General features: G+C 42.8%; 1 protein-coding gene across 2 annotated transcripts; it reads right to left on the minus strand.

Moving 5' to 3' along the window:
* Positions 1-2,065: 2,065 nt before the first annotated feature.
* On the minus strand, positions 2,066-24,882 carry LOC137334166 (caspase recruitment domain-containing protein 19-like). 2 transcript variants are annotated; one of them, XM_067998726.1, is made up of 9 exons: positions 24,785-24,882; positions 24,559-24,645; positions 18,702-18,802; positions 12,174-12,316; positions 11,274-11,427; positions 11,051-11,125; positions 8,924-9,063; positions 6,436-6,588; positions 2,066-4,146 (listed from the first exon to the last, which is right to left on the minus strand). In XM_067998726.1, the coding sequence occupies exons 4-9, from the start codon at positions 12,180-12,182 to the stop codon at positions 4,135-4,137; spliced, it is 543 nt and encodes a 180-aa protein (XP_067854827.1). In that variant the 5' UTR covers positions 12,183-12,316; positions 18,702-18,802; positions 24,559-24,645; positions 24,785-24,882; the 3' UTR covers positions 2,066-4,134. The 2 variants fall into 2 exon arrangements, with proteins under 2 accessions (XP_067854827.1, XP_067854826.1); XM_067998725.1 differs by lacking the exons at positions 18,702-18,802; positions 24,559-24,645; positions 24,785-24,882 and adding an exon at positions 17,989-18,063.
* Between the last annotated feature and the right edge of the window lie 1,656 nt (positions 24,883-26,538).

Raw genomic sequence — 26,538 nt, forward strand, 5'->3', positions numbered from 1 at the left:
CCCATGTCTGGAAGCAACTTTGTTCAGCACACTATTTTAAATGCCACTAATTGCATTGCACGACCAGCCAGGCCACTCTTTATAGCATATTGCAACTTTCTCCAAATATAGGAAACTTCCACAAACACATACAATTGTATCAGCAGCCAGAATAACTAACCCAGCCACTAACCTGTAACTCCTGCATGATCCCTTGTAATAGTGCCGGTGAGGGGTCCTTCATGCTGGTTAAGTCCTGTTCAGCTGTGCGAGGTTAGGACACTGCGTTGGCTGGAGCATGGAGTTCCAAAATTTCGACGGCTGCGTCAAATCAGCATTGCACATTAATTCACGTCATAATCTCTCTATTCTACACGCTGCAGGAATTCGCTAGGTGCATGTGCGCAAATGCCTTTACCAAGATGACATCGGAAGTGTGCGCACGCATCTCGGATGCCATTTTCGGGGCTTAGGTGTCCACTTAGTGCCTACACCACGGACGCTACACCGCCCAATTTCTCCATATCCACCCTAGCGAGCCCCTTCATAATTTTAAAGCCTTCTATCAGGTCTTCTCTTTTCCTGAGTTCCAGCCTGCTCATTCTTTCTTGATAGTCGCATTCTCCCAATTCTGGGAACATCCTTGTAAATCTTTTCTGCACTTTCTCCAGTGCTTCAATATAAACTTTGTAGTATCGAGATTGAACACAGTATTCCTAGTGTGGACTAACCAAGATTCTATATAAATTTTGTATTCTATTCCTCTAGAAATGAACTCCAGTACTTAGTTTGCATTCTTTATGGCTGTATCAACTTTTGTTGCTACTTTTAACGATTTATGCATCTGTACTCCTGAAACGCTTTGCTCCTTCACTCCATTTAGTTTCTTACCTTCCAAGAAATAAGTGGCCTCCTTATTCCTCCAACTAAAATGAACCATCTCACGCTTTACTATATTGAATTTCATTTGCCATTTATCTGCCCATTCTGCAAGCCTGTTTATGTCTTCCTGTATTTTGATACAGTCCTCCACATTATTAGCTATACCACCCAATTTGGTATCATCTGCAAATTCGTGTACCGTACCTCCTATTTCTGAGTTCAACAGTGGTCTCAACAGTGGCCCCAGAACAGATCCCTGCGGGACACCACTTCCCATTTTCTGCCAGTTCGAGAAACTTCTCTTAACTCCTACCCTCTGTTTTGTAGCCACCTTTCCATTCATTCTGCTGCCTAGCCCAACTTCACATGCCCTGTTCTTTGTCATGGGTCTCTTCTGTGGCACCTTATCAAAGACCTTTTGAAAGACAGTCAGGATTTCTCATGGAATTCCAACAGCAACTTCTAGACTTTCCCTTTGATGGAAAGAGATTATTTGACAGGCAAATTGGAGAACTGTTCACTAATCTCCGAGTAAAAAGAAAAGTTAATGAACTCTGTGAGCAATAAGGGCTACATTACATGGGGGAGAATATGAAGATGGTTTTACCAGTTAACTGTCCTGATTACCCTCAAGTGATAAGTTTTAGCCTATATGCTAGTAAAAACAGTTTTTATCATTAACCCCTGGGTCAGTCAGTATTTTGATTATTACACATTCATAAGTAATGGTTGAAAATTATTTTCTTCTTTTTCAAATCTAGTGGGTCTTATCTACTGCAGCAATGACACTGTAATTATTGACTGTTGTATAGTAAGGTAGGTTTGAAAATATTCACAGTTACAACAGCCCCCACGAGTTACAAACATATCAGACACTGGACCGAGGCAGCGTCACAGGATGATTCTCCTGCCTGTGTCACAGAATGAATTGCACCATCTAGTGGCACACAGCAAGCATTAACAAGATACTCTCATCAATATTTCATCTCATTCCTTTATTCTGGATCTCATAACCCAAATATAAAAGGAGTTGCAAGGAATTAAAATGGCAGCCAAAATTTCAGGAATTCTGTGCATTACCTGAGCTTTGAAAAAGAAAATCCAGCTTCCTCCCAATGGCAGATGATTGAATACTGTTTAAAATCTTTTTTGTATGATTACAGAATGCAAACATAAAAAGGGTAAATGCAGCACACCACAGATATTGAAATGAGAAACTACTTACACATTTATTAATGGCTTGTTAAACAGTTAAACGTACACTGCATCACAATAAAACATAAAATACAAAGACAATCCATGGTTTCGGATCCAGTTTAACAAAATGACAGTAGCTGCTGTTCGTGAAAATCTTAACTGTGTTACAACTTCCAAGTTCTGCAATAGTATCTCTCAAATCTGCATAAAAAGCATTTTATAGCACATAGTACCTGACTTAAGGCTAGAGGTAAAGGACTTAAAACTTTCTACAGTCTGGACAATAAGCGGTTAAAAAATTTCTGAGACAACGTTCTGATTGGTGTTGAACCCCAAAATTTATTGTGTGTGCTGGTTGATCAGATATCAAATTAATTGCAATTACTTCATCAAAATTGTGTATTGTTTGCGATTGATCCCAAACAGAAAACGTGTCATCCACATTAAACTATTCCTCTAATCTGGGGTCAAAATAATCAAGCAATCTGGAGAGCTGTGGGAAGGAATTTGAGGTAGTATTCCCATTCTTTGCGAGTTTGAAATTCCACCGGAAGTAGGGGCGGGTGCTTTTTACGGCCGACCGCTTCTATGCAGATGTTATTGAAAGAGGTGGGACTAGCGGGTGACCTAATGGGAGTGAAATTATTCTTGGGTGGCAGCGCAAAATGGGCGATAATGAATCTGACAGCCCGTTTTACACCCCGCCCAATTCTCTTCCATGGAAAAAAATTTGGGCGGAGTGTAAAAGGGGCTGACAATTCACTATTGCCCGTTTTGCGCTACTTCCCAAGACGCATTTCACCCCCAATGTGTCCAAATGCCCACCAATTCTGCCTCCATTGCTCCCAATTCCATAGACATCTGCATGAAACAAGCATAATAGTGTGCCAGCAACCGATTGTGGCGAAAGTGGGGCCCTCTGTCATTTTAAGGTCCAGTTTCCCTATGGCAATTGATCACAGGGCAATGGGAAAATTCAAAACTAATGTTTTCAAATTTTTTTTAAAGATGTTGGGCATCAACACTGCAGCAAGACGCAACAGCGATCGTCTCCCAAAAGTGGGCAGCCCAGTTGCATAGAAATGGCACAGGTACCCACCTAAAATATGCTAATGTCCCTGATGCCAGGATTTGGGACAGGGTCAGTGGCACATCCATGGGGCAGATGGAAATTCTACACCACCTAAGATCCACCTCTAAAAGCCCTCCAGAGGAACCTGCGATCTCAGATTTTCTGATTAAACAGAGATTTTGTTTTCGGGAAGCTAAAACATCAAGTTATCCCAACTCTTATTTCCCCTTGGAAGATTCTAACAAAGTATTATTGAAGCAAATCCATCTGTTGGCAAATTATTCACCCTGTGCTCAGAATTTTTATATATTGGATTATTTCTATGAAATCACATTGTTAATAATGTGAAGGGGGGAACAGTTTCCTCGCAATGCCATGGAACGAAGTCTGTTGTGAAAACCAGCTTCCTCTCCATTGCAGAAGGCAGCAAAGGAGGTTCTTTTGCCGAGTCCAGATAAGGTTTTTTTTTATCACAAAGCCCTCGCAATAAAACCTCTCGGGACATTTCCTGGGTTTAAGCATTTGATAGGCTAATATTTCTGGTTCCCGAGACACTAACAATTCATTAATAAATTCTATTTCAATGCAGTCACAACATTTCATGCAAAGGCTTTTTACATATAGAAAGTTAATCACCCATCAGATAAATATGGTTCAAGTAACTGCACGATTTTTGAAAACAGGGAAATTGTTGGCACAGGTACCACAGCTGCTTGGGAAAGATCTGGGGACTTCTTACAACTCATAAAATCAAAGTGAGTGAGCTGCTTCCGTTAACGATTTCGAAATGAGATTTCAACATTATCATTTTAATTGTCATGCGGCAGTAAAAAAAAATGCTTAGTAAAAGAAAGTTGGTGAAATCCATCAAATGATTTAAGCGAGATCATACACATAGATTTTCAATGGTAATCTGCAACAATCAGTAAATATGACATAATGCTGATGTCAACACATTTATAACTCTGAATCCCAAACTAAATCTTCTCGGAGATATCAGTATTCTAGTTCTGAAGCTGTAAAAAGGAAGTTTACATTACATTTACTGGTTTAAAAAAAGAGACACAAACACTTGGCAAAATCACCTACAAATCACTTCACAATAAACAAGTTGTAGGGATCTTTTTTTTTATTCGTTCACGGGATGTGGGCGTCGCTGGCAAGGCCGGCATTTATTGTCCATCCCTAATTGCCCTCGAGAAGGTGGTGGTGAGCCGCCTTCTTGAACCGCTGCAGTCCGTGTGGTGACGGTTCTCCCACAGTGCTGTTAGGAAGGGAGTTCCAGGATTTTGACCCAGCGACAATGAAGGAACGGCGATATATTTCCAAGTCGGGATGGTGTGTGACTTGGAGGGGAACGTGCAGGTGGTGTTGTTCCCATGCGCCTGCTGCCCTTGTCCTTCTAGGTGGTAGAGGTCGCGGGTTTGGGAGGTGCTGTCGAAGAAGCCTTGGCGAGTTGCTGCAGTGCATCCTGTGGATGGTGCACACTGCAGCCACAGTGCGCCGGTGGTGAAGGGAGTGAATGTTTAGGGTGGTGGATGGGGTGCCAATCAAGCGGGCTGCTTTATCTTGGATGGTGTCGAGCTTCTTGAGTGTTGTTGGAGCTGCACTCATCCAGGCAAGTGGAGAGTATTCCATCACACTCCTGACTTGTGCCTTGTAGATGGTGGAAAGGCTTTGGGGAGTCAGGAGGTGAGTCACTCGCCGCAGAATACCCAGCCTCTGACCTGCTCTCGTAGCCACAGTATTTATATGGCTGGTCCAGTTAAGTTTCTGGTCAATGGTGACCCACAGGATGTTGATGGTGGGGGATTCGGCGATGGTAATGCCGTTGAATGTCAAGGGGAGGTGGTTAGACTCTCTCTTGTTGGAGATGGTCATTGCCTGGCACTTATCTGACGCGAATGTTACTTGCCACTTATCAGCCCAAGCCTGGATGTTGTCCAGGTCTTGCTGCATGCGGGCTTGGACTACTTCATTATCTGAGGGGTTGCGAATGGAACTGAACACTGTGCAGTCATCAGCGAACATCCCCATTTCTGACCTTATGATGGAGGGAAGGTCATTGATGAAGCAGCTGAAGATGGTTGGGCCTAGGACACTGCCCTGAGGAACTCCTGCAGCAATGCCCTGGGGCTGAGATGCTTGGCCTCCAACAACCACTACCATCTTCCTTTGTGCTAGGTATGACTCCAGCCACTGGAGAGTTTTCCCCCTGATTCCCATTGACTTCAATTTTACTAGGGCTCCTTGGTGCCACACTCGGTCAAATGCTGCCTTGATGTCAAGGGCAGTCACTCTTACCTCACCTCTGGAATTCAGCTCTTTTGTCCATGTTTGGACCAAGGCTGTAATGAGGTCTGGAGCCGAGTGGTCCTGGCGGAACCCAAACTGAGCTATCACAGCAGTAAGTGATTATCTTGCAGTAGAATGCATCAATTGAAAACACTCTTCAATTTCTAGTTATTCATCATTTCTCTTAACTAAAAATCAGTTACTATGGGGGCAATTGATGTCAAAATCCTGCCTGATACAATTTTTCAGGCGGTCCTGTAAATGGGCGAGCAACCCACTCGCCTGAAACAGGCGGGAGGCTGCTTAAATATGCAAACCATGGTCCTACACCATTGTACAATCCCGATTGCAATTTTTGGATATAAATGCACAGACCGTACCCCATACACGCCCCATCCATTTGTACTAGATGTTTAGCAGTTTAACCAGCGTTCTTAAAGGGACCACTGGAGGTCGCTCAGCAAACAGTCCAGGAAACTATGATTTTTTTTGTTGAGACCAGGAGGAGCAGGACCCATAAAAAAACTTCGGGCTGCTGCGGGCCTTGTCCGAAGTCACCCCTGTGATTGCCCCCCTCCAAACCAACCTGCCAGTCGGCTCAGCATTGGAGTTGGCCAATATGCCACCCTCTCAGAACTGGCGAGTTGCACTGGGCTCTGGTCACCGGCATTTAAATGAAGCCCGGGCCTCAAAATGGCTTGGGGCGTACGCCAGCAAGAACGGGCAGGCAGTGCAACTGCTCTGCCAACTTCACGCCAATGGGAGGCGGAAGTCGAAGATTCATTCATCTCTAATTCATTCGCTATATTGGCAATGTTCTCCAACTGAGTTCAAGCAGTGGGAGACAGGTCTTCATTTTCTTGTTAAAATGTTAGGTGCCTTGCCAATGGAATGCATCTTTATTTTATCTGGATCTTAAATAACTGCTACTGAACCAATCAAGAAAATTGGAGCATTGGGAGGTTTTCATAATCATAGAATTTTCACATTTTAGTTGATAAAAAGATTACCTCCTTTTTAGTACTTGGTAATTCCATGTATCCCAGAGGATTCAGTTTCTTGTAGGCGGCATAGAAGAAAGCACAAGCTTCTTCTCCCTTATTCACCAATCCGTTTAGCAGGTCTGTAACCCGAAGGTGCAAGTCATGAGCATCATTTAGAAACTGTGGAACAAAAAAGATTTAATACAACAACTGCAGACATATGGAATATCAGAAAAACAAGCAATAACTGCTAGAGATAAGGCAACACTTCTGTACAGTGTGAAATATATTCTTTGTTTTCCACTACAAAAAAAACCTTAAAACTTCTTTAAGTGCAAAGTAAAAGTCCATCAATGCCTGGTGTCTGTCTGGGACCCCCCCCTAAAATTGAAAAGTCATTGCGAGGGAAGAACAGCAGGTGAAAACTCACCCACCAATGCGGGGCACATAGCGTTCAGTGATCCCTCACATTGAGCCATCTCCCATTGCTGATTCCACTGATCGCTGAGCAAGGTCAAACAAGAATCTATCTCATTCCCCACAAATACAAGGGTGTTTCACAAAATCATTCTGTGAATCACTCTTCCCTCACACACCACAAAAATCAGCAAAGCTGCTCAATCGATTCCTCATCCTGCTAGGCATGCTTGTAAGTACATTTTGTACCATATAGTTTTTACATTTTTTTTAAAAACTTCCCCTCAGCAGCTATGTAATGTGAGGCATAATGTTGGTTTAGTGACCAGATCAATTAATCAGATCAAGTATTTTGATAAAGTTACTGGAGTTCCAAATTAACAAGTCGGGACTTTACTCACTAAAGGGAATATCATTCTTGATAATCCAATGCAATGTTACACATTACATTTATTTCTGACTTATTTACCTACCTGCCTTGGTGAATCAGCTGCATTTGATGTCAATAAATGTGGCCATATTGGCAAGTTACCCACTAAAAGCACTTTACTTTAACCAAACTCTGTATCAAACTGCAATGGCAGAAAGACAGGATCCACATAGTTGGTTTACAGCATGGTTTTTATTGGACAATGTCATCTTTACTGAAGACAGATTTCAAAGCACAAAAACCAGTCTGCTTATGTTAAAGTCACACACGAAAGCCAACATTTTTTGTGGTCAGAAAAGAATTTCAGGGCAAATGCCTGGGAATGTGGATGCACAGGTGGAAAGAAAAGGAAATAGGCCAGGAATTCATAAACTGTAAAATCTGATTTATCATTCTTACACTGTGCTACTGATGGAAATATTAACACTCATAATATTTGGATACTTGTAATTGAGCTGTTCCCAATGGATCTGCTGGTTTAACCTCTGCAAACCTGAGTCATACAGAACAGGAAGGTCCCAAATTCATGTCCAGTCTGTACCGAGTTAACTGATCATAACTTAGCACTATAAATAGGCCTATGCATCCCTTGGTTGGGCAAGGGAGTCTGAAAGGATTGGAGTCTGGGAGCATTAAAGGTAGGGTCTATAACTGGGTAGGCTCTAGAACTGGTGAGGGGCATGAGATGTGGTAGTGTTGGGGAGTCTGAGGCATGGCAGTTTTTTGGTGGCGGGGCAGCAGGAGAATGAAGGTCATAAACCTTCATTAATTTTCTACCCCCCCACCCCCCCCCCCCCCCCCCACCTATTCTCCAAACTTTTCCAACAGTGATTTCTCAGGATTAGTTGGGAACTCTAGGCTAGATTTAATGATTGGAGGCTCCCGGGTCCCAACAAAATTGAGGTGGAAAACAATCATGGCAGGCTTCCCAGCATCCTACTGCTGTATGGGGGTTCCAGCAATCTCGGAGCTGCCGATAAAATTGGAAACATCCTCCAAAATTTGTTTCTTTCTTCTGGGGCTTGTACATGACAACGCTTGGACAACCATAGCACAGGCCTTTACTGCCATTGGAGGGTGTATTTGCATGTCATTTACATGTGTCCACTTGGAATTGGGGGCGGGTATGTGGGGTAGCAATTTTTAACACTGCCTGCCCTAGATCCGGCGAGAACATAGCCGAGGGGGCAGGAAAACCTAGCCGTCTATCTCTGTTGTTTAAAATGCACTTATACTGTATTTGTACTGTGCTTTAAATAACAAACACATGGCTCCTGGGTTTAATGCCAGGAAAGCTATTGTTTGCCATCCACCACTGCTCCCACAAAGGTATACTCTTATCCGGCCGAGACATGGGAACTGGCTATTAGTTCTTTAAAGTGCTCACTGCACATTTACTTTCTTTGTGTAAAAGTGCAGCAAGCACGTTAAAGATCTTAAAGCCAAATCCTGGCTCACAACCAGGGCAAGGCAATCTGACCTTAGTGAGCATAGGGCCAGAGAGCAGAGAGGTGGGACACTGGCTTACTGAGCAGGGAGGAAAGAAATGCTACTGGCATTTAGGTATAATGTTCCTGCCCTTATGAACATTGCATCCCCTGACTCTGTGACCAACACCACAGGAAATTCACTAGTAAGACAGGACATCTGTGAATGAAAGTTTTGTACCTGGTCGGCCTCAGTTATGTTAAGTACCGGTGGTTTGTGGTTTCGAAGTTCATTTATCGCTTGAAGCAAGTTTTCTTCACTCAGGCACCCATCATTTGTAAAATGTAAATGATCATCTTTTAGCTTTTTTATGTATATGTCTAAATAAAATATGAGTTACAGTAAGCAATATATTACCATCGAGTTTCATTATTCAAAGATTTTTATTTTTACACATCAAGTTGAGGAGACACAGTGGGGATTAGTGTACTATTTATTATCTACTGGTAAACATATTAAAGAATGTCTGAGCAGGCCTCTCACAAAGGCCCATGTAATGTAGTACAGAGCTATAAAGTGTCACCCAATTAACTTGTAATGTCTAATATTTTTTCTTTGCCCTTTTGATGATGCTTTATTGGTAAGGTAACACTTTAATGTTTATTGAGATAAGGGATATCTGTCCAGAAGAATAGAATATTTGTCCACTTTAACATCTAGTGGCAGAATCAGGCACTCCCACACTGAAAAGAACAAAACCAGATCTAAATCTGACTCAATGATACGCTTTAAAGTGCACCTTGGAAGAGCCCAACACCAGTATGACCAGTATGCACAAATCATCTTTGTGCCAATGAGTTTTGAATTATGAACAGCGTTGTGTGATTGGCACACAGCTGTAAGAAACTGGGTTGATATTGGCCAAAAGTCATTTTACTTTAGGCCTTTACAGCCTTGGAATACTGAGAAGGTTAATGAACCAAATGGCAAGGCAAGTTCTTCATAGTGGGTTGATAAATTTTCTTTTTAACCTACATAAATAATGTACATTGAAAAACAATTAAATATCGGCCTGCGCCTCATCTACCTATTATACCTATATTAAAAACGATTCCAACGGTGCTGTGCCTGTAGGTGGTGCCGTGAATGTAACGTTACGTGACTGACTGAATATAGTGTGACAGCCCCAAAAATTGCCCTCAGTAATCCCCAGGATGCTACTAGTGGCATGACAGAATGGTCTGGAATTTCCTGAAATGGCATAACTGACAAATTAAGGCAAACTCTACACCAAACTTGCTGACTGGTACTTAAGCCAAAATTTTCTGCCAATCTCATTAGCATAAGCCGGAACGTACAAATCAGCAGAAACAATTGGGACCCAAGGAACGCATAAAACTTACACCATATTCATTCTTCAAGTCCATCTTTATCTATGAAAATTAAAGTTTGAAGCCATCAAACAATCATTTAGGCACATTAGGCATAGCATGTTCCGGAAAATACAATCATGGAAGCTTTTCAATTTTTAACGGAGCTGTTTCTGATGCCAAAAAAATGTATTCAAAGATATAGAAAATACAGTGCAGGTCTCAGTGAGGAGAAATAAATAAAAAGCTTTAAAAAAAAATCGCCATAAAGCAACAGAAGTATGACTGGGTCCTGCTGCACCTAAGATTTTGGCCGTAAATTTGCAACTTGTTCAGAACTGGCATAAATACAGGAACCTCTCATTCTCTGGTCTTTTGCATAGGGGAGGGGCTATGCTAATGAGCGGGCTTGAACGTTTTGGTGGAGGTTTCGCTGAATTGGTGCAAAAACATCAAAGAAACTCAGACATAGCGTAAAAAGCAGCATAAGTCATTTACGCTCAAATTTCCTCGGCCTTTTGTGCTAACGCCGTTTTGTCAGTGCAAGTTTCGAGGAAATTCCAGGCCAATAAATCTGAACACTTTTGTACTGGAACCAACATGATCACTGCAAATACTAAAGGTTGTGTATTTATGTTACTGTCCCCTTCATTTTAGACGTACGGAGTCGTACAACACCAGGTTATAGTCCAACAGCTTTATTTGAAATCACAAGCTTTCGGAGCTTTGCTCCTTCGTCAGGAGCAAAGCTCCGAAAGCTTGTGATTTCAAATAAAGCTGTTGGACTATAACCTGGTGTTGTATGACTCCGTACATTTGTCCACCCCAGTCCATCACCGGCATCTCCACATTCATTTTAGATGCAGCAGCACACTGAAAAGCCCAGTAGAGACAGTGCAGGCTATCACCTCCTCTTTGAATACATTTACCAAAGGACTGTCAAGTGTAATTGATAGAAGGCAGGTCTTATAAAGTGCGAAGTTACAAAATCAAGTACCTTCTCTTTGCACAGGGTCTGGACATTTTTCAATTTCTGCTGCACTTTGTTTATTAATGTAATTAAGCTCATCACCTGCAATGACATTTGACGAACAAGAAATAGTTTTCTTTTATTCCCCACAATTTTTGAATACAACAAATATCTTTTTCACAGTAAATGATGTTCCCGAACAGTGTGTTAAGAATAGATAGTCTCTTGTACAACATTAAGTGCATTTTACCTGTCTTTCTTTGGCTTGGAAGCTGTTGGTGCAGATATGAATCATACATTTTTAATGCAGTATAAAAATGAATACAGCTTTCTTCACCTTTTCGTGACAAACATTCAAGAAGTGTGGCTGAGCGATTGTGTTTTTCCATTTTAGGGTTTCTTAACTGTAAATGTACAATGGGAAACTTTACAAGTTATTTAACATCAAGTTGCTTAATGTCATTCCATGCTCAGTCAATAGAAGATGCATATTAGGTCGTATTAATCCACTGGAACTGATTATTTTTAATCAATTTCTTTTTAAATTAATGAATTGGGTACATGCACAATCTTCCTTTATTCATAACCCTTGGAGAGAAATTTTACATAATCTGGCTGCTTATATTTCATTACAAAAAGAGCACCTGACACTAAAGTGGTATCAAATAATCATTGCAATGTAATTTTGCTTTTTAAATATTAGCTGGATCGTTAACACAAGTGCTGGTTAAAAGGTATTGTTACATTGAGTTGGGTTTCATTCAGTGTGACTCCACATATAATAAGGAAATATCACAATGTTTTATTATGTTTCAGTTATGTAAATAATTTATGCAATTTAGTTGTAGCGCACAAGCAGCAGGCTGTGACTATGAGCACGTGAGTAAAATCAGGTACAAAGTTGGGCACCATCGGGTCCTTGCACAGTATGCAGCTCAAGAAATAATAACATGTAAAATAGCACTAAATCTGAACCATCTCCTAAAAGTAATAAGCTTCATTTTCTTAATTTTTTTACCTTAATGAGTTTGGCATAAACTGTATATTTCACAAGAGGACAGTATTTATATAGACACATAAGTAATATCCAATATTAAAATATATCTAAAAAAATACTGGACAAAAAGCATATAAAACTGATGTATTTTACCATGTCCATTTCTCTATTGTTCAGAACAGGAGGGTCTGTTTTACCCAAATAAATAATAATCTGATTTAACAAGATTTCATAGAGGCCTCCTTCATTTGTAAAGAAAAGTCTGTCATTTTTCAGTGCATCTTTGCAACTCTTTCCTGCAACAGAAACATAATAAATTATGACTACATAATAACATATTATATTCCTGGTCTGTTAGCAGATGCTTAAGATTTGGCATGTAATGATCATTAACTCCATTGTAAAATATGTCATTAACACAGCCCATAAACCACCAATTAGTAGAGAAATTTTCTATTAACTGATGTCAGATCATATGTAAAATATGTTCCACAGCTATGAAATGACAGCTGATCATTATAATAATGTATTTTTAAATTGTATCTCAGGAAACAACATTTCCTCTCTTCCTCCCATTATCACGCCATTCTAATGCAACAAATATGAAAAATTGCACTTCCATCCTTATTCCCATCTTCAGCACAATGTAAAAATTCTTCCAGAAATTTCTGACGCATTGGAGGTGATTTTCAACTGCCGGCCACCCGTTTCTTGTCTGAAAAATGGGTAGCCAGCAACTAAAAATTGGGGCAAAACCTCGGCCATCTCACTGACACTCAAGGTCCTCCTTATGTGGGCCTGTAAATAGGCAAGCAGCTTGCCCACCTGAAAAAAGAGAAGGGGCTGCTTAAATATGCAAATCGGGGACCTGTGCCGCTAATGTGACCCCGATTGCAATTTCCAGGTACAAATGGGCGGAGTGTGCCCAAGGTGTTGAACAGCATAACCAGTGGTTCTTAGAGACTGCTGGAGGGCGCTCACAAAAAAAGCCCAGGAAACTTCTAATGTTTTTTTGGTGGGGCCAGGAGGAGCAGGAGTGCTTCTCTTGGACTCACAAAAACAACTCTGGCCCATCATGGTCCGTTCAAGGTCCCCCCTTGGCCCGACCTATTGGCCAGTTCAGCATAGAAGCCGGCCGATTTCCCGCCATCCTACATCCGGCAAGCTGTAACAGGGCGCCTGCTTGGCAATGGTCAGATGAGGCCCGAACCAAAAATGATTCTGCCGTTTCAGGCAGATGTTAAAAATCAGCCCAAATGGCTCAAAACCTTCCAGAGCTTCTCACAGTGTGTCAGTTATGTTCCTTTATTCAGACTCCTTTTAAATTTACAGGGTTGGGGACTGTGGGGGTGCATGATGTCTTTCACTTCCTGGACCTAGGTTTGAACCTTTGTGATTTTAAGGATCCTAAGTAAAATATGTGCCAGCAGTACCTGACATGCTGAGGCAGCGTACCAATGCTGGTTCTACTGTTCTACCAGTTTGAGACTAGTAGGTGTAGCGTGCAATTCGCAGATATCAAGACCCCTTGGTTGCATTGCCTCACAGTGTGCAGAGAGTCCCACTCACAGGTGGAAAATTGTTAATATTTTGAGGGCATGGACGGAAGTGCTCGCCTTTGCAAAACATGAAAAACTATAGTTAAGTTTATGAAGTGCAAAAGAAGTTCACCTGAGCATCATTACAACCCAGCTTGACATGACACTGGAGTTACATTCTGCAGCGTGTCAAGCCCAAGTAGTGTGAGACCTAACCCTAACCCTAACCCTAATGCAGCCTCCCCAAGGGTGTCCCATGCTGTGCATTCTGGAGTCAGATCAGGACTTGGGTCTGAAGTCACACTGTCACTTTTATGTCACTGTGAAGCAAAAGCAGCAGTATAAACGCAGTAAAAGAAGAAAGCCATTCGCTAGTGCATTCTTCATCGTGATCAGTCTCATAGAAATAGAATCATAGAAAGGTTACAGCATGGAAGGAGGCCATTCAGCCCATCGAGTCCACGCCGGCTCTATGCAAGAGCGATCCAGCAAGTCCCACTCCCCTGCCCTATCCCCGTAGCCCTGCAAATTTTTTCCTTTCCAATACATGTCCAGTTCCCTTTTGAAAGCCATGATTGAATCTGCCTCCACCACCCCCTTGGGCAGTGCATTCAAGATCCTAATCACTCCCTGCGTAAAAAAGTTTTTCCTCATGTCACCTTTGGTTCTTTTGCCAATCACCTTAAATCTATATCCTCTGGTCCTTGACCCTTCCGCCAATGGGAACAGTTTCTCTCTATATACTCTGTCTGGACCCTTCATGATTTTGAATACCTCTAACATACCTCCTCGCAACCTTCTCTGTTCCAAAGAGAACTACCCCAGCTTCTCCAGTCTATTCACATAACTAAAGTCCCTCATCCCTGGAATCATTCTAGTAAATCTCTTCTGCACCCTTTCTAAGGCCTTCACACCTTTCCTAAAGTGCGGTGCCCAGAACTGGACACAATACTCCAGTTCTGGCTGAACCAGTATTTTATAAAGGGTCATCATGACTTCCATACTTTAGTACTCTATGCCTCTATTTATAAAGCCCAGGATCCTGTATGCTTTTTTAACCGCTTTCTCAACTTGCCCTGCCACCTTCAACGATTTGTGCACATATACCCCCAGATCTCTCTGTTCCTGTACCCCTTTTAGAGTTGTGCCCTCCAGTTTATATTGCCTCTCCTCGTTCTTCCTACCGAAATGTATCACTTCGCATTTTTCTGCGCTAAATTTCATCTGCCATGTGTTCGCCCATGCCACCAGCCTGTTTATATCCTCTTGAAGTCTATTACTATCCTCCTCACTGTTTACTATCCTTCCAAGTTTTGTGTCATCTGCAAATTTTGAAATTGTGCCCTGTACACCCAAGTCATTACTTTATATCAAGAAAAGCAGTGGTCCCAGCACTGACCCCTGGTGAACACTACTGTACACTTCCCTCCAGTCCGAAACACAACCGTTCACCACTACTCTCTGTTTCCACCCCAATATCCAAAGTTACATTTACAAGACCATTTCTGTCTTAAATGCTACTTTTACAATTGTGTCATGGACTCAGTATGATTATAATGCCTTTATTACTTTCACGTTGAATTTATGTCCAGTGGTGTAATTCATTGTGAAACTTATAGTATAGAACCACTGAATATCACACTCAGTGTGACATTAAGAACATAACATAAGAAATAGGAGCAGGAGTAGGCCATCCGGCTCCTCGAGCCTGCTCCACCATTCAACAAGATCATAGCTGATCTTCTACCTCAACACCATTTTCCTGCACTATCCCCATATCCCATGATGCCTTTAATATCTAGAAATCTATCGATCTCTGTTTTGAATGTACTCAATGACTGAGCCTCCACAGTCCTCTGGGAGAGAGAATTCCAAAGATTCACCACCATCTGAGTGAAGAAATTTCTCCTCATCTCAGTCCTGAATGGCCTACCCCTTATTCTGAGACTGTGACCCCCAGTTCTCAACTCCCCAGCCAGGGAAAACATCCTCCCTGCAGCCCTGTAAGAATTTTGTATGTTTCAATGAGATCACTCTAATTCTTCTAAACTCTAGAGAATACAGGCCTACTCTAATCAATCTCTCCTCATATGACAATCCTGCCCATCCCAGGAATCTGTCTGGTGAACCTTCGTTGCACTCCCTCTATGGCAACTATATCCTTTCTTTGGGTAAGGAGGCCAAAATTGTACACAATACTCCAGGTGCGGTCTCACCAAGGCCCTATATAATTGCAATAAGATATCTTTACTCCTGTACTCAAATCCTCTTATAATAAAGGCCAACATACCATTTGCCTTCCTAATTGCTTGCTGCACCTGCATGTTAGCTTTCAGTGACTCATGTACAAGGACACCCAGGTCCCTTTGAACATCAACATTTCCCAATCTCTCACCATTTAAAAATTACTCCGCATTTCTGTTTTTCCTACCGAAGTGGATAACTTCACATTTTTCCCACATTATATTCCATCTGCCATGTTCTTGCCCACTCACTTAGCCTGTCTCTATTCCCTTGAAGCTTCTTTGCATCCACCTCATTACTCACATTCCCACCTAGTTTTGTGTCATCAGCAAACTTGGAAATATTACATTTGGTCCTCTCATCAAAATCATTGATACAGATTGTGAATAGCTGGGGCCCAAGCACCAATCCCTGCGATACCCCATTAGTCACAGCCTGCCAACCTGATAAGACCCGTTTATTCCTACTCTCTGTTTTCTGTCTGTTAACCAATTCTCAATCCATGCCAGTATATTACCCCCAATTCCATGTGCTCTAACTTTGTTCACCAACCTCCTGTGTGGGACCTTATCGAAAGCCTTCTGAAAATCCAAATACACCACATCCACTGGATCCCCCTTACCTATTCTACCAGTTACATCCTCAGAGAACTCCAATAGGTTTGTCAAACATGATTTCCTTTTCATAAATCCATGTTGACTCTGCCAAATCCTATTATTATTTTCTAAGTGTCCTGTTCTCACATCCTTTATAATAGATTCCAGCATTTTCCCTACTGCTGCTGTCAAGCCATCAGGTCTGTAGTTCCCTGTTTTCTCTCTCCCTCCTTTCTTAAATGGTGGGGTTACATTTGCTTCCCTCTAATCTGCAGGAACTGTTCCAGAATCCAAAGAATTTTGTATTACTGCTGCAAATGATCAGAATACAGCTCTACAGCAGCAAACCAGTAAAAAATTGGTTCTGATTACTTTGGAGCAACCTTGCTGGAGGTTGCTGTTGTATTAACATGCTATCTCAGGGCGCTGAGTTGCAGTGTATTAACATGCTATCTCAGGGCACTGAGTTGCAATGTATTAACATGCTATCTCAGGGCACTGAGTTGCAATGTATTAACATGCTATCTCAGGGCACTGAGTTGCAATGTATTAACATGCTATCTCAGGGCACTGAGTTGCAATGTATTAACATGCTATCTCAGGTGCTGAGTTGCAATGTATTAACATGCTATCTCAGGGCACTGAGTTGCAGTGTATTAACATGCTATCTCAGGGCGCTGAGTTGCAATGTATTAACATGCTATCTCAGGTGCTGAGTTGCAATGTATTAACATGCGATCTCAGGGCACTGAGTTGCAATGTATTAACATGCTATCTCAGGGCGCTGAGTTGCAATGTATTAACATGCTATCTCAGGGCACTGAGTTGCAGTGTAATAACATGCTATCTCAGGGCACTGAGTTGCAATGTATTAACATGCTATCTCAGGTGCTGAGTTGCAGTGTATTAACATGCTATCTCAGGGCGCTGAGTTGCAATGTATTAACATGCTATCTCAGGGCGCTGAGTTGCAGTGTATTAACATGCTATCTCAGGGCGCTGAGTTGCAATGTATTAACATGCTATCTCAGGGCGCTGAGTTGCAGTGTATTAACATGCTATCTCAGGGCGCTGAGTTGCAATGTATTAACATGCTATCTCAGGGCGCTGAGTTGCAGTGTATTAACATGCTATCTCAGGGCACTGAGTTGCAGTGTATTAACATGCTATCTCAGGGCGCTGAGTTGCAGTGTATTAACATGCTATCTCAGGGCACTGAGTTGCAGTGTATTAACATGCTATCTCAGGGCACTGAGTTGCAGTGTATTAACATGCTATCTCAGGGCGCTGAGTTGCAGGAGTTCTACCTGAAATACTAGGGGATTTGCACAGCCCAGAGAAAGGGGTTTTTTCACAAAAAGAGCCAACATGCACTCTAATATTCAAACGTTTCAAACATTGTTTAATTCACTACAAGCATCAAACTGGCAGCGGGAATATAATTTCTGCCCCTCTAGCGTTCATCTGTTTTCATTTTCATGCCTGTCTTAAACCAAACCAGTGGTCTGATGAATGCCGCTCAATTCCCGTCCCTTCTATCCACTTCTACAGATAAATGACTTTAAGTCTTGATGTGTTTCTAACTCTTACCCTCCATTTCTCCAGCCTCTCGCAAATATCTGCCTTTTCCTGCCTTTCACTTTGACTATTGGACCGCCCACAATATCCAAACAAACCAATCCGCGCACACAGAGTCAGTGTAAGTGACAGGAATGAGGGGCGGGTCCCCGCAAACTACAGACTCTTCACTGCAACAAAGTAGGAGAAATTTAGGGAATTTCCATGGGGGAAGATTTCCTCTGCGTCACATGTAGCGAAATTGCAAACGGTTCTTTATAAGATGTATTTCCGATTTTTTTTTTAACATTACGAACGGTGGAAATCTCTAAGACTCATCCATTGATGAGAATTCATGCTAAATCTGTACTTAAATAACGTGACATTCGAAACTACCCCCACTAACTTCCCCCTCAACAAAAAAAGATGCTTCGAATTTATTTATACTGCAACTACTGGTCTGAGCTACTTTTCCAATGGGAACATTGGAACTCTCTCAACATTCAAATCAGCTCCAGGTAAATTTTGAAAAGTGCTCATGAGGTTCAAGGGGACCCTAAGAACTTTTAAAACCAGATTTGACACGACAAGTACGATGAGATTACCTCCTACTCCCACAGGGGTCTCACCCCTTCTCCCCAGGATCAGGTCAGGCCCGACACTGATAGTAAAATTGCAGCATAGCATGCACCCCAGGACTATGTCAATTGACTAAACGAAAATAAGAATTTGCATTTACATAGCACCTTTCACATCCTCGACCAAGTGTGGCAGACTGGCACATTCTAAGGTCCACGTCTACGTGCTCAGGGACGCACTGAGGCTGGGTGCGGCTGCCGCAAAGGCTCTGTGGGGAAAGACAACCATTTAAGCCTTCCCGCCATTGTATACCGAGGGGCTGCAATCAGGGGGAAAAAAACCCCGGGCAGAATGTAAAATTCAAATTGATGTAGTGTACCTGTAATAAATCTGTAATCAATAATCTGTATTGAGTGTAATGCAATGAGGCACCCTAGAGTGTCATGAACTGTAATTATGTACAATGTGTTCATTGAACTGCACTTGATGTAACCTGCAAATTGTATAATCTGTATTGTGTACGTTGTGATATGACAACTCTATTGTATGTATTGCTGCAAATTTTATGAATAAAGTATATTTTATGAAAAAAAAATCCTCAGGGCATTCCAGAGAACCTCACAGCCAATGAATTACTTTTGAAGTGTAGTGGCTGTATTTTGTTAATGAACCGGGTACCTTTTGCCTAATGATAGAACGTCATGTAAGCACCAACAAATGAGGATATTCAAGGAATGTTAACATTTTCAAAAGCAATTTATGATTTTTTTTACACCTGGGTACGGCAGTATACTGGTTATGTTACTGGACTAGTAATCCAGAGCCTGGACTAATAATCCAGAGAATGCAAGTTCAAATCCCACCATGGAAGTTTGAGAATTTGAATTTAGTTTTAAAAATCTTCAAATAAAAAGTTGGTATAAGTAAAAGTGACCATGAAGTTGTCGTTAAAATCCAACTGGTTCACTAATGTCCTTTAGGGAAGGAAACCTGCTGTCCTTACCTAACCTACATGTGACTCCAATCCCACACTCAAGTGGTTGACTCTTAACTGCCCTCTGAAGTGGCTGAGGTAGCCGCTCAGTTGCATCAAAATGCTGAAAAGAATGACATCGCACAGACTACAGTGGTTAAAGAAGGCAGCCCATCAGCAACTTCTCAGGGCAACCAGGAATGGCAAAAAATGCCAGCCTTCGCAGCAACACCCACATGCTGAGAATTTTTTTTAAATTAAAAGAGAACTTCCAATTTCATAAATCCTTGCTTTTCAGCTTTTTTACTGTCGGCCTTCCTGCTTTTCACAGAAGGCAGAACAGTTTGGGCAGGAAACCTCTTCACATTCACTATAATTATTGCTCATTATTATAATCAGGAAGTACAGTTTGTTCTCACCATGAACATTCTGCCACAAGACATTATATTATCTACCAGCCTGCAAAAAAATCACAGAGATTTGCTTATGGAAGGTAACCAAGCCTGATGCTGTTGCAGTGTTAGAAACACAATCCAAAATTTACCCAAGGTTTGGTGTAAATCTGTCACCAAATTACTCGTGTACCATAAGTTATGCTGGAATCTGCCCATTTCATTTTATCTTATAACATACAAAAATGAGGTCCTGAGTGTACCTTCAAATTGTGCGAACTCCATACAATGGAACCGACATACAGCTACAACACTGGCATCTACCCGACAATGTGGGAAAATTGCCCAGGTAAGTCCGTCCACAAAAAGCAGGACAAATCCAATCCAGCCAAATACTGTCCCATCAGCCTACTCTCAATCATCAGCAAAGTGATGGAAGGTGTCGTCGACAGTGTTATCAAGCGGCACTTACCAATAACCTGCTCACCGATGCTCGGTTTCGGTTCCGCCAGGACCACTCGGCTCCAGACCTCATTACAGCCTTGGTTCAAACATGAACAAAAGAGCTGAATTCCAGAGGTGAGGTGAGAGTGACTGTCCTTGACATTAAGGCAGCATTTGACAGAGTGTGGCACCAAGGAGCCATTCGCAACCCCTCAGATAATGAAGCAGTCCGTGCCCGCATGCAGCAAGACCTGGACAACATCCAGGCTTTGGCTCATAAGTGGCAAGTAACATTCGTGCCAGATAAGTGCCAGGCAATGACCATCTCCAACAAGAGAGAGTCTAACCACCTCCCCTTGACATTCAACGGCATTAATATCGCCGAATCCCCCACCATCAACATCCTAGGGGTCACCATTGACCAGAAAATTAACTGGACCAGCCATATAAATACTGTGGCTACAAGAGCAGGTCAGAGGCTGGGTATTCTGCGGTGAGTGACTCACCTCCTGACTCCCCAAAGCCTTTCCACCATCTACAAGGCACAAGTCAGGAGTGTGATGGAATACTCTCCACTTGCCTGGATGAGTGCAGCTCCAACAACACTCAAGAAGCTCAACACCATCCAGGACAAAGCAGCCCGCTTGATTGGCACCCCATCCACTACCCTAAACATTCACTCCCTTCACCACCGGCGCACTGTGGCTGCAGTGTGTACCATCCACAGGATGCACTGCAGCAACTCGCCAAGGCTTCTTCAACAGCACCTCCCAAACCCAAGACCTCTACCACCTAGAAGGACAAGGGCAGCTGGCACATGGGAATAACACCACCTGCACTTTCCCCTCCAAGTCACACACCATCCCGACTTGGAAATATATCGCCGTTCCTTCATCGTCGCTGGGTCAAAATCCTGGAACTCCCTTCCTAACAGCACTGTGGGAGAACCGTCACCACACGGACTGCAGCGGTTCAAGAAGGCGGCTCACCACCACCTTCTCAAGGGCAATTAGGGATGGGCAATAAATGCTGGCCTTGCCAGCGACGCCCACATCCCATGAACGAATAAAAAAAATGTCAATGAAGTATGCTCAATCTTGTGAATGGTGTGAGTTAACCTCACTCTGGAGTCGGTAGAGAAAGGTGACAAAGTAGTTCTGTACATAGCCAGGGATAGCAAACAGCACAATACAAAACATTCTCTAGTTCCAGATAGGCCCAGACCTGCTGGAATTGTATGCAGGTATGCTTCTGGCAGGCAGCATGTCGGACTCCATGCAGAAAGGCATCATCACCCTCATCTACAAGCGGAAGGGGGAGAGGGAAGAAATCAAAAATTGGCGAACCCATCTCACTACTTAACGTGGACTACAAAATTCTATCCAAGGTCATCGCCAATCGGGTCAAGTCAGCCCTGGAGTGGTGATTCACCCTGGTCAGACCTGCGCTGTACCCGGCAGGAAGATCACTGATAGCCTGGCGCTACTAAGGGATACGATTGCCTACATACAGGACAGGAAGGTGAACACCTGCCTGATCAACCTGGACCAGGAGAAGGCCTTTGACAGAATATCCCACACATACATGATGGACGAGCTCTCCAAAATGGGGTTTGGGGAGGAAATCTGCAATTGAATCCAACTGCTCTACACAAGCATCAGTAGCGCCATTTCAATCAACGGGTGGGAATCAGAAAGCTTTCCGATCAAATCTGAAGACAGGCAGGGCTGTCCTCTCTCCTCCGTCTTGCTCGTGTGCTGCATCGAACCCTTTGCTGAGTCCATCAGGAGGGATGCGGGCATAAGAGGGGTGACGATCCCAGACAGCGGAGGCACTCAGGTCAAGGCCTCCCTGTACATGGACGACGTCGCCGTCTTTTGCCCGGATCAGCTGTCAGATCAGATTGATGAGCATCTGCGGCCAGTTCGAACTAGCCTCAGGGGCCAGGGTAAATCGTACCAAGAGCGAGGCCATGTTCTTTGGGAACTGGACCGACCGATCCTTTGTCCCCTTCACCGTCAGGTCGGATTACCTGAAGGTGCTGGGGATCTGGTTCGGGGGGGCCGGGGTGTGCACCAAGAACTGGAAGGAGCGTATTCCTAAGGTGAAGCAGAAACTGGGACTGTGGGATCGACGATCCCTCTCGATCGTGGGCAAAAACCTGGTCATCAGGTGCGAGGTGCTCTCGGTGTTGCTGTTTGTGGCGCAGGTCTGGCCCATACCTCGCTCCTACACTGCAACAGTCACCCGAGCCATCTTCCACTTTGTCTGGAGATCAAAAATGGACCGTGTCCACAGGGACACGACGTACAAATCTCCAGAGAAAGGGGGGAAAGGTGTGCCCAATGTGGCCCTCATCCTGATGGCCACTTTCTTGTGCGGTGCATCAAGCTTTGCGTGGACCCTTGGTACGCAAACACAAAGTGAGGCTACGTGCTGAGGTTCTACCTATCCCCGGTGTTGCGAGGGATGGGCCTGGCCACACCGTCACGGAATGCTCCGTCCAGTTGGACCGTTCCGCCCCACCTGTCCCTCGTGGAAAAGTTTATGCAAAAAAACACCTACGGCCACAAGGCGATCAGTAAGTGGTCTGCACGTAACGTCCTCGAAACCCTGCGGGAAAAGGAGATGATGGATCCTGTCGGTTGGTTCCCCGAGCAGACTGTCAATGTCATTTGGCAGAATGCCTCATTGCCAGAGCTTTCAAACAAGCACCAAGACATAGCTTGGCTGGTGGTGAGAAGGGCCCTTCCTGTCAGATCCTTCATGCACTCCCGGACTCTCAGCGCCACCGTGCGCTGTCCCCGAGGAGGCTGCGGTGTAGATGAAACCATCACCCATCTCCTTCTGAAATGTGCCTTTGCAAGGAAGGTCTGGAGAGAGAAGCAATGGTATCTGTCCAGGTTCGTCACGAGCAGTTCCGTAACACAGGACTCTGTGCTCTACGGGCTGTTCCCGGGGACGCACACCGAGATGGACATCAACTGCTGCTGGAAGACCATCAACCCGTGGAAAGACGCCCTTTGGTCTGCCCGAAACTTGCTGGTCTTCCAGTGCAAGGAGCTGTCCTCGACTGAGTGTTGCGGACTGGCACATTCCAAGGTCCAGGACTACGTGCTCAGGGACGCACTGAGGCTGGATGCGGCCGCCGCAAAGGCTCTGTGAGGAAAGACAACCATTCCTCCCGCCATTGTATACCAAGGGGCTGCAATAAGGGAACCCCCCCGCCCCCACCCCGGGCAGAATGTAAAATTCAAATTGATGTAATGTACCTGTAATGAACCTGTAATAAATCTGTAATCAATAATCTGTATTGAGTGTAATGCAATGAGGCACCCTAGAGTGTCATGAACTGTAATTATGTACAATGTGTTCATTGAACTGCACTTGATGTAACCTGCAAATTGTATAATCTGTATTGTGTACGTTGTGATATGACAACTGTATTGTATGTATTGCTGCAAATTTTATGAATAAAGTATATTTTATGAAAAAAAATCCAAAACATGGAGTGCCACCACCATAATTACATAGTAACGTGCATAAATTAGGGTAAAACTCAAAGCACATTAAGCTGAATGTAGCAGGTAGAATAAAGCAACATTGTTTTAACAGCCATTTCAACATTTTAAATCAATGTTGTTATTTTGTTGTTGCAGTGTAGGAACAGCATAAATGTCTTTTGAGGCAGTGGTTCATACCCAAGCTCAAGAGAGAAATGGAATGTTCCAGTGCTAAAGCTGTCAAACTTGAAATCATTAAGTTATTCAGAAAGTTAGCAGGGAAAAGGTTAGCAATAATAGGTACAGACAAGCCTTTTGTGATTTAAAGACTGATTTATGGAATCGCATGTAATGGAACTGCAGTTCGTTCTTTCACTTTGATGGGTATAAATTTTCTCCAACAAATGTGTAGCATTTTGCAACATGATCAGCACATGAAGTCAGTCAATAATATTGTAATTTTGTGTTTTTTGAATTCGCTGCCCATTTAGAAGAATATTTGCATTTAACTGCATTGCAAAAAATGAAATATCACTGTACACACATGCAAAAATCTTGTGCAAATAAGTCAATTGGTAGGAACTGCCAATAAAAAGTGATAGATTATTAAAAAATAAAATGAGGCTAATTGAAATTCAAAAAATGAATTTCAAGAAAGCTACAATAAAAGAGATACGGACATACGAACGATGACAGACAGGAAAAGACCCACCGGTCCATTCAGCCATTCCATACACTGCGATGCCTTGTAAATCACAATATGTACACTCCCCACTCCATCCGAAAGCCATGTAATCTCCTGGGAGGGGTGAAAAACAAGGTTAAAAATCCAGGCCAATTAGAGGGAAAAAAATCTGGAAACTTTGTCTCCAACTGCCTTAGGCGATCAAAACTAGTCCAGACCACTCTGACCCTGATTAATATTATACAGTACCAACCTCTTGTACGAGGCGATCTCCGCCCCAGCCAGAAACAGGTCCAGCTCTCGCTTGAAGGAATTCTCTGCACGAGCCGACAGCCTGTTCCACAGGTCCGTTATTCTCTGGGTAAAGAACCACCACACACTAGTTTTAGCCTTGCATAACTTGAGATTGTGACGCTAACCTATTTAGTTGAAACAAACTGCTGTTTGCTAAAATGGATTGGGAAACATTAGAATGGGTATGAAGGTTAAAAATCAAGCAAAGTCTCCTATGGTGGGAATTGCCTTCCACCTAAATCTAGGGGGTGGGATGAAATGCTTGAAGAAAGAAAGTTTTACATAGGGGAAAGTGAAATAGTTGGGGTAAAAGCCCACAGCAGGAAGTTACAAATAATAGTGCAACCCTCTGGTGGTGGATCAGGCACATTGCTGGAACATTCCACCATGACTTAGCATTTTCTCTTTAAAATGTGAAAACCTCAACCAAAATAATTGGATTATAATTTTAATTAAAAATAATAATTGCTATATTATATTACTATTTTTGTTTTGAAGGAAGAAATTATGATTTTTTGAATGCATATCTGACATAGTTAATACCTAGAAGTTCCAAAGCTAAGGTCAATCTGCCATCTGTAGCCAATGTATTAGTTCTACCCCACAACACATAATTCACCCACTTAACCAACATAAAACGAGGAATTACTCAGCTATCATAGAATCATTGAGTGTGCAACAGATATATTTTTCCTTAATAATGTTTCTCTCCACCCACCCCACCCCCGCCAAGTGCTTTGGGAATCTTGTGCTAATCAAAGTGACAGATGTTAACACTGGTGAGCAGAACATTTTGCATGCAGGTTATCCCAAGACAGAAAACATTTACTTCTCAGCAGTAAGATTCTAGATAAGCAGTTGATGCAATTTAAGCTATGTACACAATAACTAAACATCTAAAGAGTTTCTGATCAGATCTGCTACTTGTTTTACACTTTAATTTGCATTTTACACATAAATTTGTGATAACATGCATTTAATTTCTTTCTTCAAGTGATTAACTCCTTACCGAGGTACAGTTAAGCAGGCACTGGGCGTCAGCTGACACTTTGCCAACGTGCAGTCATCACTGGACAACAATCAGGAGTGGGAACTCTGGGCAATTTTCCCTTCCTTAACCTGGAGCACTAAGTTCAACTGTAGCGCACCCCTACTGATGACCTGGCTGAAATCAGTTAAGTCAGTGCAGATAAGGGATTGAAACTAAGGCCTTCCCAGCCAATCTATACAACTCAGGTAAACCAGTCAGACAATTTTCATGCCCTTGAACACCCTTTGATCAGCAGTTTTGTGTAACTGGGATGGTTACTTTTTTGATATACTTCTTTATCCCAGTCAGACTATAAAGCACAGAGTGGGTCTAACTTTTGTCCAGAATCAAGACTTAATTAACAAATCTCTGCTTTGCCAAGCAACAAACCAGCTGGGGCTATGGAATACTGTGAATATTTGATTTCACATATAAATTTGGCATCATGGACTCTGGAAAAATAAAAAATGTAATACTACAGAGAACTGTTAAGAATTTCAAGACATTTTCTTGTTTGCAATAGATTTCATAATGATTTTGAATCTAAGCTCTTTCGGGTCCTGCTCTTCTCTGTCAAAACTGCTCACTATTCCAGGATCATCCTGGAATGCAAAGATAACCCCCGGCTTCTCTTCACTACAAACAGTTTTCTTAACCCCCTCCTCCACCCTCATCTCCAACAA

The sequence above is a fragment of the Heptranchias perlo genome, chromosome 17 (genome assembly GCF_035084215.1).
Source record: "Heptranchias perlo isolate sHepPer1 chromosome 17, sHepPer1.hap1, whole genome shotgun sequence".
Lineage (NCBI taxonomy): Eukaryota > Metazoa > Chordata > Chondrichthyes > Hexanchiformes > Hexanchidae > Heptranchias > Heptranchias perlo.